The sequence below is a fragment of the Oncorhynchus tshawytscha genome, linkage group LG26 (assembly GCF_018296145.1).
Source record: "Oncorhynchus tshawytscha isolate Ot180627B linkage group LG26, Otsh_v2.0, whole genome shotgun sequence".
NCBI lineage: Eukaryota > Metazoa > Chordata > Actinopteri > Salmoniformes > Salmonidae > Oncorhynchus > Oncorhynchus tshawytscha.
Window position 1 is genome coordinate 5,422,213 of NC_056454.1, and position 20,779 is coordinate 5,442,991.

Below are 20,779 nucleotides of genomic sequence, written 5' to 3' on the forward strand. Positions count from 1 at the left end.
TGCCTCGTTGCTTGACATCATGTGGAAATCAAAAGAAATCAACCAAGACATCAGAAAAAAAATTGTAGCCCTCCACAAGTCTGTTTCATCCTTGGGAGCAATTTCCAAACACCTGAAGGTACCACATTCATCTGTACAAACAATAGTACGCAAGTATAAACACCATGGGACCATGCATCCGTCATACCGCTCAGCAAGGAGACGCGTTCTGTCTCCTAGAAATGAACGTACTTTGGTGTGAAAAGTGCAAATCAATCCCAAACAACAGGAAAAGACCCTGTGAGATGCTGGAGGAAACAGGTACAAGTATCTATATCCACAGTAAAACGAGTCCTATATAATCTGAAGGCCACTCAGCAAGGAAGAAGCCATTGCTCCAAAACCGCCATAAAAAAGCCAGACTACGATTTGCAACTGCACATGTGGACAAAGATCGTACTTTTTCGAGAAATATCCTCTGGTCTGAGGAAACAAAAATATAACTATTTGGCCATAATGACCATCATTATGTTTGGAGGAAAAAGCGGGATGCTTGCAAGCTGAAGAACACCATCCCAATTGTGAAGCAAAAGGGTGGCAGCATCATGTTGTGGAGGTGCTTTGCTGTAGGAGGGACTGGTGCACATGGTGAACAAAATAGATGGCATCATAAGGAGGTAAAATTATGTGGATATATTGAAGCAACATCTCAAGACATGAGTCAGGAAGTTAAAGCATGGTCACAAATGGGTCTTCCAAATGGACAATGACACCAAGCATACTTCCAAAGTTGTGACAAAATGGCATAAGGACAACACAGCTAAGGTATTGTAGTGGCCATCACAAAGCCCTGACATCAATCCTGTAGAAAATGTGTGGGCAGAACTGAAAAAGCGTGTGCGAGCAAGGAGGGCTACCAAGCTGACTCAGTTATACTAGCTCTGTCAGGATGAATGGGCCAAAATTCATGCAACTTATTGTGGGAAGCTTGTTGAAGGCTACCTGTAAGCGTTTGACCCAAGTTAAACAATTTAAAGGCAATGCTACCAAATACTAATTGAGTGTATGTAAACTTCTGACCCACCGGGAATTTGATGAAAGAAATAAAAGCTGAAATATATCATTCTCTCTACTATTATTCTGACATTTCACATTCCTAAAATAAAGTGGTGATCCTAACTGACCTAAGACAGTGTCACATCCTTACCATAGAAAGCTTTAATTTTCTATGGTGGAGTAGGTTAGGGCGTGACTGGGTGATGTTCTAGTTTTATTATTTCTATGTTTAGTCTAGTTTTTGTATTTCTATGTTGTTTTCTTGGCTACATTTTCTATAAATAAAAGGAATATGTACGCTCACCACTCTGCACTTTGGTCCACTTCTTACGACGCCTGTGACAGAACTACCCACCACCAAAGGACCAAGCAGCGTGGTAAGGGGGACTCATGGATGGTAAAGGACCCTGGAGGCAGGCTGGGGAATATCGCCGTCCCAAGGAGGAGCTGGAGGCAGTAAAGGTAACGGCAACGCTACGAGGAGTTGGCTCAACGAGGCGTGCACAAGAGGCAGCCCCCAAAACATTTTTGGGGGGGGAACACGGGGAGATTGGCGGAGTCAGGTTATGGACCGTGGGGAGAGAGTGACTAGTCAGGTTCCAGTTTATGCGGCTTTGCGCCGTGTGTCTCCAGTGCACTCTCATAGCCCGGTGCGCTCTTTGCAAGCTCCCCACAGTTGCCATGCAGCCAAGAGGGCTAAGCACCAGATCTCCAGTGCTCCCCCACAGCCCGGTTCATCCTGTGCCTACTTCCAGAACCAGGCCTCCTGTAGGTCTCCTCAGCCTGGTGGGCCCTGTGACAGCCCCACGCACCAGGGTGCCTATATGTCTCCTCCCACCAGCGTCAGTCCCAGCGACGGCCCGCAACGAGGGTCCCCACACCAGAGGCGCCATCAAAGCGGGATGAGCCAGAGGTGGACCGGGGTCTACGTCCCACACCAGAGCCGCCACCACGGATAGATGCCCACCCAGACCCTCCCCTGAAGGTTCAGGTTTTGCGGCCGGAGTCCCACCTTTGGGGGATGGGGTGGTACTGTCACACCCTGACCTAAGAGAGCCTTTTTATGTCTCTATTTTGGTTTGTTCAGGGTGTGATTTGGTTGGGCATTCTATGTTTTGCTTTCTAGGTTTTTGTGGTAGGAGGGGGATGAAATAGCCAATTGTAAACTAGGTGACCGTGATGGTTTGAGGGTCAGATTGGGAATTTAGCCAGGACACAGAGGTTAACACCCATACTCTTATGATAAGTGCCAGTGGATTTTTAATGACCTCAGAGAGTCAGGACACCCGTTTAACGTCCCCCTACACAGGGCAATGTCCCCAATCACTGCCCTGGGGCATTGGGATATTTTTTTAAACCAGAGGAAAGAGTGCCTCCTACTGGCCCTCCAACACCACTTCCAGCAGCATCTGGTCTCCCATCCAGGGACTGACCAGGACCAACCCTGCTTAGCTTCAGAAGCAAGCCAGCAATGGTATGCAGGGTGGAATGCTGCTGGCATATAAAAGGAATATGTATGCTCACCACTCTGCACTTTGGTCCACTTCTTACGACGCCCGTGACAGGGATCATATTTAGGTAAACTTTTCCCTACTGTTGTTTGTGGGATCTTGTTTATATACTGTATTGTTGCAAGGCTGTATGTTCATTTGTTTGTTTCTCTTTATTGTTTTGTTGCTGGTTCACATTTAAATCAAATATGATGAACCCAAATCAAGCTACGCCTTGGTCTACCCATTTCGCCGAGCGTTAGACAGGGAATTTTTACTGGGATTAAATGTCAGGAATTGTGAGTTTAAATGTATTTGGCTAAGGTGTATGTAAACTTCCGACTTCAACTGTATGTAAGGGATAAATGCTGACATTCTGTAGATTACCTTGAAAGTAATGGACGATGCAGCGGGATGAGGTGGAGTCAAGTCCCTTTGCAGAGTTAATTATTCCAAGGTCATGTACAGATCGGAGGCGTTTATCTCACTTATATCACAGTTGCCAAAGAAAACAATATGAAAGCACACATTTACCGGTATAAATACTTTTTTCCTGTTGATGTTAACATTTTTATATTTTTTTAATAATTCATACTTTCTCATCTTCTGGTTGCTAGAGACGCGACCCAGTTGTTCGTTTGATTAGTTCGATATTTACGGACGCGACACAGCCGTTGGTTCTTTATGTTCCGTTGCCATGCTCAGTGGCAACATTCTTATTCCTTGCTTGCTGCTAGCTAGCCAACTAGCTACGGCTACACAGTCACAACCTCCGCAGCTGAATAACAGCTAAGTTTTTTCCGTTGCGTTTGTTTAAGCTGTTTATCCTTCTTATACCACAGTTGCCAAAGAAAACAATTCGAAGCACACATTTACCTGTAGAAATTACATTTTCTCATTGATTTTTTTCATTTATATATAGTACCAGTCAAAAGTTTGGACACACCTACTCATTCAAACGGGTTTCTTTATTTTTGCATTTTCTACATTGTAAAATAACGAACATGAAAACTATGAAGAAACATGTGTGGAATTATTTAGTGACCCCAAAAATATATTTTATATTTGAGATTATTCAGAGTAGCCACCCTTCGCCTTGATGACAGCTTTGCACACACTTGGCATTCTCTCAACCAGCTTCATGAGGAATGCTTTTCCAACAGTTTTGAAGGAGTTCCCACATACAGTTGAAGTTGGAAGTTTACATACACCTTAGCCAAATACATTTAAACTCGCTTTTTCACAATTCCTGACATTTAATCCCAGTAATAATTCCCTGTCATATGTCAGTTAGGATAACCACTTTATTTAAGAATGTGAAATGTCAGAATAATAGTAGACAGAATGATGTATTTCAGCTTTATTTTTTTCATCACATTCCCAGTGGGTCAGAAGTTTACATACACTCAATTAGTATTTGGTAGCATTGTCTTTAAATTATTTAACTTGGGTCAAACGTTTTGGGTAGCCTTCCACAAGCTTCCCACAATAAGTTGCATGAATTTTGACCCATTTATCCTAAGACTCGTTTTACTGTGGATATATAACTTTTGTACCTGTTTCCTCCAGCATCTTTGCACAAACTCCTCTGGGAACTCCTTTGCTGTTGTTCTGGGATTGATTTACACTTTTCGCACCAAATTTTTGCACTTTTCGTACGTTCATATCTAGGAGACAGAATGTGTCTCCTTCCTGAGCGGTATGACGGCTGCGTGGTCCCATTGTGTTTATACTTGCGTACTATTGTTTGTACAGATGAACGTGGTACTTTCAGGCGTTTGGAAATTTCTCCCAAGGATGAACCAGACTTGTGGAGGTCTACAATTTTTTTCAGTTCTTTGCAGATTTCTTTTGACTTTCCCATGATGTCAAGCAAAGATGCACTGACTTAGAAGGTAGGCCTTAAAATACATCCACAGGTACACCTCCAATTGACTCAAGTGATGTCAATTAGCCTATCAGTAGCTTCTAAAGCCATGACATAATTTTCTGGAATAATAATCATTTCCAAGCTGTTTAAAGGCACAGTCAATTTAGTGTATGTAAACTTCTGACCCACTGGAATTGTGAATTATAGTGAAATAATCTGTCTGTAAACTATTGTTGGAAAACTTACTTGTGTCATGCACAAAGTAGATGTCCTAACCGACTTGCCAAAACTGTAGTTTGTTAACAAGAAATTTGTGGAGTGGTTGAACAACGAGTTTTAATGACTCCAACATAGTGTATTTAAACTTCTGACTTCAACTTTAGTGTTGAACAGTTGTTGGCTGATTTTCCTTTACTCTGTGATCCAACTCATCCCAAACCATCTCAACTGGGTTCAGGTTGTGTGATTGTGGAGGACAGGTCATCAGAAGCAGCAACCCATCCCTCTCCTTGGTCAAGTAGCCCTTACACAGCCTGGTGGTGTGATTTGCTTCATTGTCCTGTTAAAAAACAAATGATAGTCCCACTAAGCACAAACCAGATGGGATGGCGTATCGCAGTAGAATACTGTGATAGTTATACTGGTTATGTGTGCCTTGAATTTTGAATAAATCACTGACAGTGTCACCAGAAAAGCACCCCCAAACCATCACACCTCCTCCTCCATGCTTCACGGTGGGAACCACACATGGTAAGATCATCCATTCACCTACTCTGCATCTCACAAAGACACGGAGGGGTTGGAACTGAAAATCTAAAATTTGGAATCATCAGACCAAATGACAGATTTCCACCTGTCTAATGTCCATTGCTCGTGTTACTTGGCCCAAGCACGTATCTTGTTCTTATTGGGGTCTTTAGTAGTGGTTTCTTTGCAGCAATTTGACTGTGAAGGCCTGATAAATGCAGTCTCCTCTAAACAGTTGATGTTGAGATCTGTCTGTTACTTGAACACTGTGAAGCTTTTTTTGGGGCTGCAATCTGAGGTGCAGTTAAATCTAATGAACTTATCCTCTGCAGCAGGTGTAACTCTGGTTCTTCCTTTCCTCTGGCATTCCTCGTTTCATCATAGATCTTTATGGTTTTTGTGACTGCACTTGTAGAAACTTTCAAAGTTCTTGAGATCTTCAGTACTGACTGAACTTCATGTCTTAAAGTAATGATGGCATTCCATGTGACTACCTCACGAAGCTGGTTGAGAGAATGCCAAGCGTGTGCAAAGCTGTCATCAAGGCAAAGGTTGGCTATTTTGAAGAATCTCAAAATGTAAATATATTTTGATATTTTTCACACTTTTTTCCATTTGTGCTATTTCATAGTTTTGATGTCTTCACTATTATTCTACAATGTAGAAAAGAGTCAAAATAAAGAAAAACCATGGAATGAGTAGGTTTGTCCAAACTATTGACTGGTACTGCATGTGAATTCATACTTCTCATCTTTTGTTTGCTAGAGACGTGACCCAGACATTTGTTTGATAACTTCGATATTTATGGACACGACCCAGTCTTTTGTTATTTACTGTATGTTACATTGCCATTCTTATGGCAATGATCGTATCCCTTGCTTGCTAGTTAGCCATCTAGCTACAGCTAACACAGTCATGACCTCTGCAGCCAGAATAACAATTAAGCAGTTGTTTTCTATTGACATTCATTTGTATACATCCATACATCCATCAGGACACTCGTCAACACTGACTGTTAATTATGAGGAGATCGCATAGCATATCAAATACTAGGCTAGAAGCGAGATACATTTTTTCTTCTTGCAAAGCTGCCAATATGATGACCAAATTCAAAAATATCCGTTGCTGAAAACAGCTGGTCTAACTAAAAATATGTTGGAGGATTTAACATCTTTGGGGTTAGCCGTGAAGGTTACTAGAGAAATTCATGCTCATCACTGACGATATTAGGTCATTAGATGCACCTCAAAAATATGTCTCTGCAAAAACAAATCAATGCTAGCTAGCTAGCCATGTTTTTTCCTCGCCGGACCTGCGTTTACAACTCATTGAATTTAAGTTTGTGTAGTTATTTGTTTAGCTTTCTATAAGTTTGTAGCAAATATGGTCTGCATGTGTAGGCACTTATTATGTCATGATTGCAAGTTATCCCTATATCTTTTCCTACTGTCCCCTTATCCAGCTTTAATGTCCATTCTATAATGCCCTTCAGAAACGAGTATTCAACAATGCTGTGGTATAAAAAAATAATAATAATTGTTTATTTTTAGGCATTTGGTAATGGCTGATTAATCCTTTCAACACCATGTCTCCAGGTGGAAAAGTCCACCTAATTTTTACTCATGGTTTGACTCACCATTTCTTTATATATTTATAAATGTATTTATATATATCATCGATGAGATATTTATTAATTGTTAATGAGTCAAATGAAATACATTTTTATTTGTCACATGCTTCGTAAAGAACAGGTCAAGACTAACAGGGAAATATTTTCTTATGGGCCCTTCCCTACAATGCATAGAGAATAACACAATGAACAAATACATAACGAGTAAGGATAACTGGGCTATGTACACGGGCTAGCAGGACCAAGTCGTTAGTGCAGGGTTAAGACCTAATTGAGGTAGAAATGTAGATATAGGTAGGGGTAAAGTGACGAGGCAAACAGGATAGATAATAATGATTCAAAGGAGTTAGTCCAAAGACTAAGTCCAAAGAGAGTCAATGCAGATAGTCTGGGTAGCTTTTTGGTTAACTATTTAGTAGTCTTATGGCTTGGGAGTAGAGGCTGTTCAAAGTCCTGTTAGTTACAGAATTTTTAGGGCCTTCCTCTGACACAGCCTGAAATAGAGGTCCTGAATGACAGCGAGCTCTGCCCCAGTTACGTACTGTACCCTCTGTAGCGCCTTGGGGTCGGATGCCAAGCAGTTGCCATACCAAGCTGTGATGCAGCCAGTCATGATGCTCTTAACGGTGCAGCTGAATGGTCTATGCAAAATCTTTTTAGTCTCCTGGGGGGGAAGAGGCATTGTCGTGCCTTCTTCATGACTGTGTTGGTGTGTGTTAATTCCTTAGTGATGTGGACACTGAGGAACTTGAAGCTCTCTACTCGCTCCACTACAGCCCTGTCGATGGGGATGGGGGTATGCTAGGCTCCCGTTTCCTGTAGTCCACGATCAGCTCAGAGAATTGAATGTTCAACGTCCAATGTTCAATGAGCCAACTTTGTTTTAGAGAATTTGTCAGTACTTCCAACCGGCCTCACACCCGCAGACGACATGTAACCACACCAGCCCAGGACCTCCAATCCGGTTTCATTACCTGCGGGATCGTCTGAGACCAGCCACCCGGACAGCTGATGAAACTGTGGGTTTGCACAACCGACAAATTTCTGCTAAAATGGTCAGAAACCGTCTCAGGGAAGCTCATCTGCATGCTCAATGTCCTCACCAGGGTCTTGATCTGACTGCTGTTCGTCATCGTAAACGACTTCTGTGGGCAAATGCTGACCTTCAATGGTCACTGGCACACTGGAGAAGTGTGCTTTTCACGGATTAGTCCCGGTTCCAACTGTACCGGACAGATGGCCAACAGCATGTATGGTGTCGTGTGGGCGAGTGGTTTGCTGAAGTCAACTTTGTGAACAGAGTGCCCCATGATGGCGGTGGGGTTATTGTATGGGCAGGCATAAACTATGTTCAACAAACACAATTGCATTTTATCAATGGCAATTTGGATGCACAGAGATACCGTGACAAGATCCTTAGGCCCATTGTTGTGCCATTCATCTGCTAACATCACCTCATGTCGCAAGGATCTGTACACAATTCCTGGAAGTGCGTTCCAGTTCCCACTAGTATCCAGCAACTTTGCACAGCCATTGAAGAGGACCGGGACAAAATTCCAGAGGCCACAATCAACAGCCTGATCAACTCTATGAGAAGAAGATGTGTCTCACTACATGAGGCAAATGGTGGTCACACCAGATACTGATTGGTTATCTGATCCATGCCCCTACCTTATTTTTAAGGTTACTGTGACCAACAGATGCATGTCTGTAATCCCAGTAATGTGAAAAACATAGATTAGGGCCTAATACATTTATTTCAATTGAATTATTTCCTTATTTTAACGGTAACTCAGTAAAGTCTTTGTTGTATGTTGAGTTCATATTTTTGTTTAGTGTAGCTCATCTGACTCACTGGGCAGCTCGCGACTGGGTTCCCCTTTGTAATCTGTGATAGTTTGCCAGCCTTGCCACATCCAATGAGGTCGTAGCAGGATTTCTTATAAGCATCCAGATTAGTGTCCCGCTCCTTGAAAGCTGCAGCTCTAGCCTTTAGCTCAGTGCGGATGTTGTCTGTAATCCATAGCTTCTCGCTGAAATATGTATGTACAGTCATTGTGGGGACGACATCACCAATGCACTTATTAATGAAGCTGGTGGCTGAGGTGGTAAACTACTCAATGTTATTGGATGAATCCTGCAACATATTCCAGTCTGTACAAGTGAAACTGTCCTGTAGTTTAGCATCTGCTTCATAAGATCGCTTTCGTATTGAGTTTGTCACTGATACTTCCTGTTTGAGTATTTGCTTGTAAGTAGGAATGACATGTTGGTAAAAATGAGCTGATAAAAATGTGGTAAAACTGACTTCAGTTGCCCTGCATTAAAATCAGTGGCCATGGGAAGTGCCACCTAGTGGATTTGCTTTTTCTTGTTTGTCTATGTCATTTATAAATGTGAATACATGCACTTACTAATACCTCAGTTGATGATTAATGTAGATCCTTATAAACCACTTATAAACCATTTAATCTAAAGAGTGCACTATACATATACTTTCTGAGCATTTATATATGACTTGCTCCTCCCCAAAAGCTGGCCACATTAGTAGACATTACCTGATGCTCCACGCTAGCCTAGCATGCTTAAAAAAAGGTAGTTTAATAAAACATTTGCGGTATTTCAATTTTCTCGATTTTACAGATTGGATAATGGGGAAGTTAGGAGTACAGCAACACCTTCCATACCTGGATTGGGGTACATTTTCAAGCAGTATCCCTTGTCCGTCACCGCCGCGAAAACATATTGGCATAGGACTGAACTTCAAGTGAGTATAGTGAGTATACAAAACATTAAGAACACCTGCTCTTTCCATGACACAGACTGACCAGGTGAATCCAGGTGAAAGCTATGATCCCTCAATGATGTCATTCCACTTCAATCAGTGTAGATGAAGGGGAGGAGACAGGTTACACAAGGGTATGGTAGTAGGTGTCAGATGCACCGGTTTGTGTCAAGAACTGGGTTTTTATGCTCAACAGTTTCCCGTGTGTATCAAGAACGGCCCACCAGGCTGTTCTGAGGGGGGGGGGGGTTCTACCTCGTCTGCTCCCGCTTTCCCTCACGCGCCAGGCTCCCAGCATTACGTACTCCTGCCACCATCAGTACGTACACCTGCCTTTCCCCGTCACATGCATCAGCGTATTATTGGACTCACCTGGACTCAATCACCTGTTTTTTACCTCCCCTATATTTGTCAGTTCCCCACCTCTGTTCCCTGCTGCTGCATTAATTGTCATTTGTCGATGTATACCCGTGTGCTGACGCTGCTCCTGTCTTGTTCTCTGTCTATTCTTAATTAAATGTCAACTCCCCGTACCTGCTTCTCGACTCCAGCGTCGGTCCTTACGGATTCCTAATGTTTGTTTGGCATAATCAGTGTGTATAGTGCAGATTAGTGGCTGCAAGTAGTTGATTAATAATTAGTCAATGGTTTATAAGGATTTACGTTAATCATCAAATGAGGTGTGCAAGTAATCACATTTACAAATGCACTCACTACCAATTAATAAATATCCCATTCATGAAATATTATAAATACATTTAAAAATATGTAAATAAATGCTCAGTCAAAATATTAATCAACCTTTAATAAATGCCTTATAAATAATCAAAAGAGTTGACAATAACTCCTTTTAAATAGCTGGTTTATCAGTACATTATTAATAATTGACACATTGTGAAAATTTGAATTTATCAAACACCTTATGATTTATTTTATCAATAATACATCATTTAAAATAGTGTTGATAAATGCGTAAATGACTTAAAATATTGTTTATTGACATTTACAAATGTAAGAAAAATGATTAATAATGGTAAGTCCACTTTATAAACCGTTTATAAATGGGTTATTAAGGAACCTTAATATAAAGTGTTACCACAGCTTTTCGAGGCATCACTTTATATTCACGAGCAAAGAGCCCAAGTGACAATTGCAATGTACTTGCAAAGGTCGAACAGCTACCCAATCTAACTGTTGCCAAACTAAAATATGCATGCAATCACTCTCTATCATCTTGGTCTGGTGCAGTACAACTAGGGAAGCCGGGCAGTGATGGCTTTGAGGGCTAATACTCTCTCACCTCTCCTCCATGGTCAAATGCACTCAGCATCACCCAGAAGGATAGCAGCTGAGTCACCGGCAGCCAGCTTGCCAATTATTAACAACAACAATCATTAAAACCTCATTCCCATCTAGCATCTGTTTTTGGTTGTGAGATAACATTGTAGTGTAGGAGATTACTATTTTTTATTTGAATTTATGTTTTATAAAACGATACAAAACATACACATCCAAATGAAAAGATCATACAAACATCCACTACATCACACCTGCCCATATCCACACTAGCACACACCCCCATCTCCTATGCCCGCATGATGTTTGCAGTTTAATTTATTTTGTTTTGTCAGTGTTTGGTTTTGCAGAAACGGTCTGACGAGATGAAAGGAAAACGTTGTCTTTATTTCATGATTCCATGTTCTGGGTGAGCTACTGTAATTCAGACATATATCAACTACTATCTAGGTTTCTCTTCCTTAACCACAGATGTATGAAGACTAGAGATTGCTTACTTTGCCGTGCATGAGGAGGCGGATGGTGAGGGTGACATTGAGGCCGCCCTCTGGCTGGACTTTGTTGGGTTCCATACTGGAAGTGGAGGTGAAGAGAGGAGGAGTGTGGTCGTGAAGAGGGTTTCCTCAGGAATGGGAGGAGTGTGATGGTACAGTAGCCAGCCAGTCACCTGGAACACAACAAGGAGATACCAACATACCCAGAAAGGTTAGGTCATTCAATCAACTAATCAAAGTTTAGGTCGAGTGACTGATTTTAGACATGAGTACAAATTCTTCCATACAGAACACGACAATAATAACTTTTCATGTTGGGTCCATTTAATTTGGATTTTAGACAATTTAGTAAATAAATGTAATTTCAGTTTACATGAAGGAGATTGTCTATAATAACATTTAATTTAAAATCTAATTGGGTTTCATTCCAGCCATGTACTGAAATAGCTGGAATTGACTTTGATGCTGGTCTGATCTGCTTGAATAGATATGACGGATTATCTTCATGAGAGTTTATAACACAAGAGGGAGCACCTCTCAAACTGTAATCAGGACAGGCTTCTCAGATGTTGCTACAAGTAGGATCAAATGAATCAATAAGAAAAGTTTTACAACAAACACATGAAATTAGTTAATTAGTTAGTGACCAAGTAGATCTCAACTCAATCGTACACTTGCTACTGTACTTTTACCATTTTTAAAGCACCTTTAACATCCGGCATGGCAGACAGACTTCTCAGGAAGAGGGGGGTTTCAGTATACCAGTGCTGGAAAGTGATTTAAAGCCACAGTGTAAAAATGAGTTCAGCAGCCTTGCTAAGATCCTATAATCATATTTCACAGCACTGTGCTGAAGCTCAAATTGCATAGTGACAGCAAATCCATCACCTCCACACTTGGCTATCATCACCTCCACACTTGGCTATGGATTTCGGGAAGGGTTGGGGAGTAACTGATTACATGTAATCACTAACATGTAATCTGATTACGGAAAACAATCGCTGTAACATTAGTTATGTTAACAGTTAAAATATTGTAATCAGATTACAGATACTTTAAAAACTAGATGATTATTTATTGGACTACTTTTACATTCAAAAGGGAAGTTTGTGAAGGGTACTGAGTTTGCATAATCCAAAAGTTATGTTACTGTTTAAAATTTTGGACAGGTAACCAGTTACTGTAACAGAGAAAGTAGCCTACCCAACCCTGATTAGAAAGTTGCCTACCCAACCCTGATTTTGGGGCTTCCAATTTTGACTTCCTCATTTAAGTACCAGGATCAAAGTACAGAAAAAGTGTCCAAGCTCACCTGAAGTTAATACAATGTAGCAGCTTACATACACTACATGACCAAAAGTATGTGGATACCTGCTTGTCAAAAATCTAATTCCAAAATGATGGACATTTATACGTAGTTGGTCCCCCTTTGCTGCTATAACAGTCTCCACTCTTCTAGGAAGGCTTCAACTAGATGCTGGAACATTGCTGCGGAACCTGCTTCCATTCAGCCACAAGATTATTTGTGAGGTCAGGCAGTGATGTTGGGCGATTAGGCCTGGATAGCAGTCGGTGTTCCAATTCATCCCAAAGGTGTTTGATGGGGTTGAGGTCAGGGCTCTGTGCAGGCCAGCAAAGTTCTTCCACACGAATCTCGACAAACCGTTTCTGTATGAACCTCGCTTGTGCACGGGGGGCATTGTCATGCTGAAACAGGAAAGAGCCTTCCCCAAACTGTTGCCACAAAGTTAGAAGCACAGAATCATCTAGAATGTAATTGTATGCTGTAGGGTTAAGATTTTCCTTCACTGGAACTAAGGGTCCTAGCGCGAACCATGAAAAACAGCCCCAGACCACTGTTCCTCCTTCACCAAACTTTATAGTTTACACTATGCATTCGGGCAGGTAGCATTCTCCTGGCATCCGCCAAACCCAGATTCATCCATCGGACTGCCAGATGATGAAGCTGATTCATCAATCCAGAGAACGTGTTTTCACTGCTCCAGAGTCCAATGACGACATGCTTTACACCACTCCAGCCAACGCTTGGCATTGCGCATGGTGATCTTAGGGTTGTGTGCGGCTGCTCTGCCATGGAAACCCATTTCATGAAACTGATGACGAACAGTTCTTGTGCTGACGTTGCTTCAAGAGGCAGTTTGGAACTTGGTAGTGAGTGTTTCAATCGAGGACAGACAATTTTCACGCACTACGTGCTTCAGCACTCGGTAGTCCCCTTCTGTAAGCTAATGTGGTTTACCACTTCGCGGCTGAGCCGTTGTTGCTCCTAGACGTTTCCACCTCACAAATACAGCATTTACAGTTGACCGGGCAGCTGTCTTGTTGGAAAGGTGGCATCCTAAGATGCCACATTGAAAGTCACTGAGTTCTCCAGTTTGGGTCATTCTACTGCCAATGTTAGTCTATATAGATTGTATGGCTGTGTGCTCGATTTTATTACACATCTCAGCAACGATTGTGGCTTAAATAGCCAAATCCACTAATTTGAAGGTGTGTCCACATAATATTGGTGTAAATAAAGTGGTTCTTAACTGACAACTTAATTTTGACCTATAGTTTCGTAAGGAAATGGCCCCTTCGGAAATGTTGTGATTTCATAGTCAGGTCTTTTTTTGGTTTTGTTCATTTATAGAATGAGAAAGTGTGTGCCAAAACATTGTAACCGAAAATTTAAGAAAGGATGATTGATATTTAAAATGTGTCTTTGAAAGCATAATGGTGCAGCATTACTTCCTTCTCATTATTCCTGAAGAACATCCATTATGAGTGGATGGTGCCCCTTTCTGCCTCCCAGACACAGTGACACATACACCTCTACTCTAGGCCATACAGCTCTCTTTGATACAGCGGCGGAGCACAATTGTGTTCAGTTTTAATGGGTCATATGGGTCTTTGATCAAGGGATTGAGAGACTGAAATACGCCATAACTTGCGTCTGTTGCAGTCCATCCAGAGTTATCAAGGGGCAGTGTGTCATGCTTTGACACAGGTGTGTCAATTACTTAAAAATCATACAATGTGATTTTCTGGATTTTTGTTTTAGATTCCATCTCTCACAGTTGAAGTGTACCTATGATAAAAATTACAGACCTCTACATGCTTTGTAAGTAGGAAAACCTGCAAAATCGTCAGTGTATGGAATACTTGTTCTCCCCACTGTATGTGTTAATTTTGTCCAGGTGGGAAAGGGCAGTGTGGAGTGCAATATAGATTGCATCATCTGTGGATTTGTTGGGGCGGTATGCAAATTGGAGTTGGTCTAGGGTTTCTGGGATAATGGTGTTGATATGGGCCATGACAGCCTTTCAAAGCAGTTCATGGCTACAGACTTGAGTGCTATAGGCTGGTAGAAAATTAGGCAGGTTACCTTAGTGTTCTTGGGCACATGGACTATGGTGGTCTGCTTGAAACATGTTGGTATTACAGACTCAGTTAGGGACAGGTTGAATGTCAGTGAAGACACTTGCCAGTTGTTCAGCTCATGCACGGAGTACACGTCCTGGTAATCCGTCTGACCCCGCGGCCTTGTGAATGTTGACCTGTTTAACGGTCTTACTCACCGTCGGCTACGGAGAGTGTGATGACAGTCGTCCGGAACCGCTGATGCTCTCATGCATGTTTCAGTGTTGTTTGCCTCGAAGCGAGCACAGAAGTAATTTAGCTTGTCTGATAGGCTTGTGTCACTGGGCAGCTCGTAGCTGTGCTTCCTTTTGTAGTCTAATAGTTTGCAAGCCCTGCCACATCTGACGAGCGTCGGAGCCGGTGTAGTATGATTCAATTTTAGTCCTGTACTGACGCTTTGCCTGTTTGATGGTTCGTCTGAGGGCATAGCAGGATTTCTTATAAGCGTCCGGGTTAAAGCGGCAGCTCTAGCCTTTAGCTCAGTGCGGATGCTGCCTATAAACCATGACTTCTGGTTGGGGTATGTACATACGGTCACTGTGGTGTACTCCTCAATGCCATCAGAAGAATCCCAGAACATATTACAGTCTGTGCTAGCAAAACAATCCTGTAGCTTAGCATCTGCATCATCTGACCACTTCTTTATTGACCGAGTCACTGGTGCTTTCTGATTTTGTTTTTTCTTGTAAGCAGGAATCAGGAGGATAGAATTATGGTCAGATTTGCCAAATGGATGGTGAGAGAGAGCTTTGTAAACAGACTTGGTGCCAGAGGCGGTTTGTGGTGGTAAATAGACAGCTACGGAAAATAGAGATGAAAACTCTCTAGGTAAATAGTGTACCCCTTGTCTTATGGAAGGCAGCTGTTCTATCTTGGCAATGCAGCGTAATCCCCTTTTATCCATATTGCGTTCAGCCACGACTCAGTGAAATATAAGATATTACAGTTTCTAATGTCCTGTTGGTAGGATATTCGTGATAGTAGCACGTTTAGTTTATTATCCAATGATTGTACGTTGGCTAATAGGACTATGGTAGAAGCAGATTACCCACTCGCCGTCGGATCCTTACAAGGCACCCCGACCAAGTCCCCGATATCTCCGTCTCTTTCTCCTGTGAATGACGGGGATGAGGCCCTTGTCCGTTGTCTGAAGTAAAGCCTTCGCTTCTGACTTGTTAAAGAAAATGTTTCGTCCAGTACGAGATGAGTAATCACTGTCCTAATATCCAAAAGCTATTTTCTTTCATAAGAGACGGTGGCAGAAGCATTATGTACAAAACAAGCTACAAATAATGCAAAAACACACAAAATAGCAGAATTGGTTAAGAGCCCGTGAAATGGCATCCACATCCACTGATAGTGTATAGCCTGACTGCTCCAGTATTCAAATACAGTGCATTCGGAAAGTATTCAGACCCATTGAATTTTTCCATATTTTGTTACGTTACAGCCTTGTTCTAAAATAGATTAAATGAAAAAAATTCCTCAGCAATCTACACACAATACCCCATCACGACTAAGTGGAAACAGGTTGTATCATATTTTTACAAATGCATAAAAAACCCTGAAATAACTTATTTACATAAATATTCAGACACTTTGCTATGATACTCGAAGTTGGCCAAACTGATCAATCGGGGGAGAAGGGCCTTGGTCAGAGAGGTGACCAAGAACCCGATGGTCACTCTGACTGAGGTCCAGAGTTCCTCTGTGGAGATGGGAGAACCTTCCAGAAGGACAACAATTACTGCAGCACTTCACCAGTCAGGCCTTTATGGTAGAGTGACCAGATGGAAGCCACTCCTGAGTAAAAGGCACATGATATAGAGTTTGCCAAAAGGCACCTAAAGGACTCTCAGACCATGATAAACAAGATTCTCTGGTCTGATAAAACCAAGATTGAACTCTTCGGCCTGAATGCCAAGTTTAACGTCTGGAGGAAAAACCTGGCAAAGATTAACGGAGTAAAGTACAGAGAGATCTGTGATGAAAACCTGCTTGAGAGAGCTCAGGACCTCAGACTGGGGCAAAGGTTCACCTTCCAACAGGACAACGACCCTAAGCACACAGCAAAAACAATGCAGGAGTGGCTTTGGGACAAGCTTCTGAATGTCTTTGAGTGACCTAGCCAGAGCCTGGACTTGAACCCGATCGAACATCTCTGGAGAGACTTTAAAATAGCTGTGGAGCGACGCTCCCCATCCTAACTGACATAGCTTCAGAGGATCTGCAGAGACGATTGAGAAAACTCCCCAAATATAGGTGTGCCAAGCTTGTAGCATCATACCCAGGTGTAATCGCTGCCAAACCCAGGTGTAATCGGTGCTTCAAACAAAGTACTGAGTAAAGGGTCTGAAAACATATGTAAATGTGATATTTCAGTTTTTATAAATATGTAAAAATGTGTAAAAACCTGTTTTGCTTTGTCATTAAGGGATATTGTGTGCAGATTTATAAGGTGGAAAAACTATTTAATTAATTTTAGAATAAGGCTGTAACGTAACAAAATGTGGAAAAAGTCAAGGTGTCTGTATACTTTCCGAATGCACTGTATTTGGTAGCCTAGAGACAGATTAGTTTATCTTTTTAGCAGGAGGCATTTGCTTTCCAACCTGTGTTTTCCAGCGATTATATTTGAAAAATTGCGAAAGGCCGATTTTGGCTGCATGCTGTTCACGTTCACTGACAGATTTGCCGCATATTCCAGACTGGAGGCATGCCTTTTGATTGGGCTACACACAATCCACAACTAGGCAACTTTTTAAAAATAAGCTATTGATCCTCTGTGGCTAAATTATAGGCCTACTCCTGGTGTAGTATTCTGAATTATTTCATTTTTTTCTGTACAGACAACAGTAATAACTTTGGCAAATGTAAGTGCTGCAGCACTTCCAGCACCCTTCCCACGGCTATGATTCTAAAAGGATATTAATGATGAAGCGCAATGCTGGAGAGATGAGAGTTGCAGAAAGAGGTAGATAGATCATAGAAAGTGAATCACATTCTAGTTCTGTGAGAGATACAGGCACGTTTCTCTTTCTCACCACAACAATGGCCACGCAGTGGTCTGTAGCAGGGGTGGGCAAACTTTTTGGCTCGAGGGCCACATCGGGATTTTGAAATTCAATGGAAGGGTACCAATTGTTTGTTGAAATCAATTTGCGGGGCCTCCCGAGTGGCACAGCGGTCTAAGGCACTGCATCGCAGTGCTTGAGGCGTCACTACAGACCCGGCTTCGATCCAAGCCTGTGTCACAGCTGGCCATGACTGGGAGACCCATGAAGCGGCGTACAATTGGCCCAGCGTCGTCCAGGTTAGGAGAGGGTTTGCAGGCCGAGATTTCCTTGTCCCATCGCACTCTTGTGACTCCTGTGGCGGGTCGGGCGCATGCATGCTGACACAGTCGCCAGGTGTACGGTGATTCCTCCGACACATTGGTGCGGCTGGCTTAAGTGAGCATTGTGTCAAGAAGCAATGCGGCTTGGCTGGGTCGTGTTTCGGAGGATGCATGGCTCTCGACCTTCACCTCTCCCGAGTCCATGCGGGAGTTGCAGTGGTAGGACAAGACTGTAACTACCAATTGGATACCACGAAATTGGGGAGAAATAAGAGCAAAAAAATAGTAATTTATGAAAAAATTATATATATCTATGTGTTTTTTTTCCGTCTCGTGGGCTGGATTGAAGTGCGTACTTTGTCCACCCCTTGGTCTATAGGCTAAAATGTTGTGCAAACCATGAACCCGGGCCAACACAAATCAATTCTTAGAGTATCAGGCATGTTTTCACATTACGTTTTTTAAAGGGCAGGAGAACTTACATGATTGCTTTTATTATAATTTTTACATTACCTAACAGTCCAAAACTGAGAGGTACTGGATCCTGATCCGGCTCAAATTAAGCACTGGTGATTACCCCAGCTCCATCCCTCAGCTTTGTAGCAAACTAAGTGGGGTTGCTGATGTTGACTGAAACACAAATTAAGGAGCGTGCTTTTAATGGAACCACCTTGATGTGGAAAGAACCTCCTTTTTGTTACATTGAGTCTATTGACAGCCCATCCTAATCCCTAGTATGGGACTCAAGAGGCTTCATCTCTCTCATTGCTTGAGCTTGGCTTTCTCAGTGAGCAACGGGCCCCTATCTCAAATGAACACAAACCTCCTTTAAAGGCACTGGATCCCTCTCTGAATGACTGTGTATAACATATTGACAGCATGTGAATACCATTGTTTCTATAAAAGTCTCAAGCCAGGGAAAATGTTAAATAAAAAAGGAGGACCAGTACTGCTTTGTTATAGAATTATGTCATTTAAACGTGATGACTAAATTGTTCCTTGTGGCTAAATAAATTCGATTTTACTTTATTTATTTATTACAATTCAGATAATAATACATGACATAGATAATACCCAGTCATCATACTAATGGTGGCTTTTTGCAGTTTACCGGATTTGCCATTTTAGCAGAACATTCACCACTCTCTCAAATGGCTAACTCCGCCCTCTTGCAGCACATGCCGAGGTCCTGAGAAATGAAACAATCTACCTCAGCTCGGAGTCGGCTCAAATAGGCAATTATAAACGCTTCTGATGGTGTGTTTGTGTGATGCCGGACAAAGGCCATTTTCAAACAATCCCACGACTACTGCTGTGTCTAGCCCCCCAAAAAACAAAAAACAAATCTCAGAGAATGAGTGCACAACTGGCAAATAATCGCTTTTACTGTCTATATGTCAGCCAGCCAGGTGGCTTGCCGCCGGCAGAGACCTTTATTGCATTAACGTTGAAGAGCTCTGGCTAGTAGTACTTTGCCATCTAGTAGGATGAAGGTAGAAGCTAACATTCAACAGAGCCTTCCTCAGTAGGAGCAAAAAGTAGGCTACTTAAGTTCTCATAATAACTCCTTGCTCGTACACACTTTTTCAGTTCTGCCCACAAATTTTCTATAGGATTGAGGTCAGGGCTTTGTGATGGCCACTCCAATACATTGACTTTGTTGTCCTTATTAAAGGCACCTTCAGCTTAGTGTATGTAAACATCTGACCATCTGGAATTGTGATATAGTGAATTATAAGTGAAATAATCTGTATGTTGTTGGAAAAATTACTTTTGTCATGCACAAAGTAGATGTCCTAACCGACTTGTCAATACTATAGTTTGTTAAAAAGAAATTTGTGGAGTGGTTGAAAAATGAGTTTTAATGACTCCATCCTAAGCGTTTGTAAACTTCCGACTTCAACTGCATAGCCAGGAAGAACTTTTGGACATCATAGCGGCGGTAATTCACCAGCATTGCCAGCATTATGACCAGTAATACGACATTCTCAAATCGGATCTTTTGTTCTTACCCCCAGGGCAATTGAATTGATTCCAGAGGCTGATCCAAAATACCTCCGGCAGAGAAGAGGTGCTAGGAATGGACTTCTAGTCCGACTCAGGAGTCCAACTCCCACCACTACCGAGTATATTACTTTTTAATGTTCAGTCTCTGAATAATAAAGTTGACGAGCTCAGGGCTAGGATTTCCTTCCAGAGAGTCATCAGGGATTGTAACATACTCTGTTTCACGGAAACATGGCTCTCTTGGGATATACTGTCTGAGTCCTTACATCCAGTTGGGTTCTCAGATCATCGCATAGACAGGAATACATATCTCTCAGGGAAGAAGAAGGGTGGGGGTGTATGTTTTATGATTAACTACTCGTTGTGTGATTGTGATAACATACAGTAACTCAAGTCCTTTTGTTCACTTGAACTAGAATACCTCACAATCAAATGACGACCGTATTACCTTATAGTCACAACCTTGTATATTCCCCCTCAAGCCGATGGCCCAAAATGAACTTCACTGGACTTTATGAAAACTGGAAACCATATATACTGAGGCCGCATTTCTTGTAGCTGGGATTTTATCAAAGTTTTATTGAAGCAAACGCCACCAAAGTTATATCAAGACATTGACTGTAGTACTCGCCCTGCTAAAACACTAGACCACTGCTACTCCAACA

General features: G+C 42.0%; 1 protein-coding gene across 5 annotated transcripts in view; it reads right to left on the reverse strand.

The window, feature by feature from the left end:
- The window catches only part of pcbp3 (poly(rC) binding protein 3), a 162,314-nt gene that overhangs the window by 46,503 nt on the left and 95,032 nt on the right, over positions 1 to 20,779 (reverse strand). For 3 of the 5 annotated variants that reach the window (XM_024388705.2, XM_024388704.2, XM_024388707.2), the window contains exons 5-6: positions 11,351 to 11,520; positions 4,811 to 4,954 (exon numbers count right to left, since the gene is read on the reverse strand). In XM_024388705.2, the coding sequence (XP_024244473.1) occupies positions 4,811 to 4,954; positions 11,351 to 11,425 (219 nt within the window). In that variant the 5' untranslated portion in view covers positions 11,426 to 11,520. The remainder of the gene's footprint in view (positions 1 to 4,810; positions 4,955 to 11,350; positions 11,521 to 20,779) is intronic. The other 2 variants (XM_024388708.2, XM_024388706.2) reach the window with 1 other exon arrangement.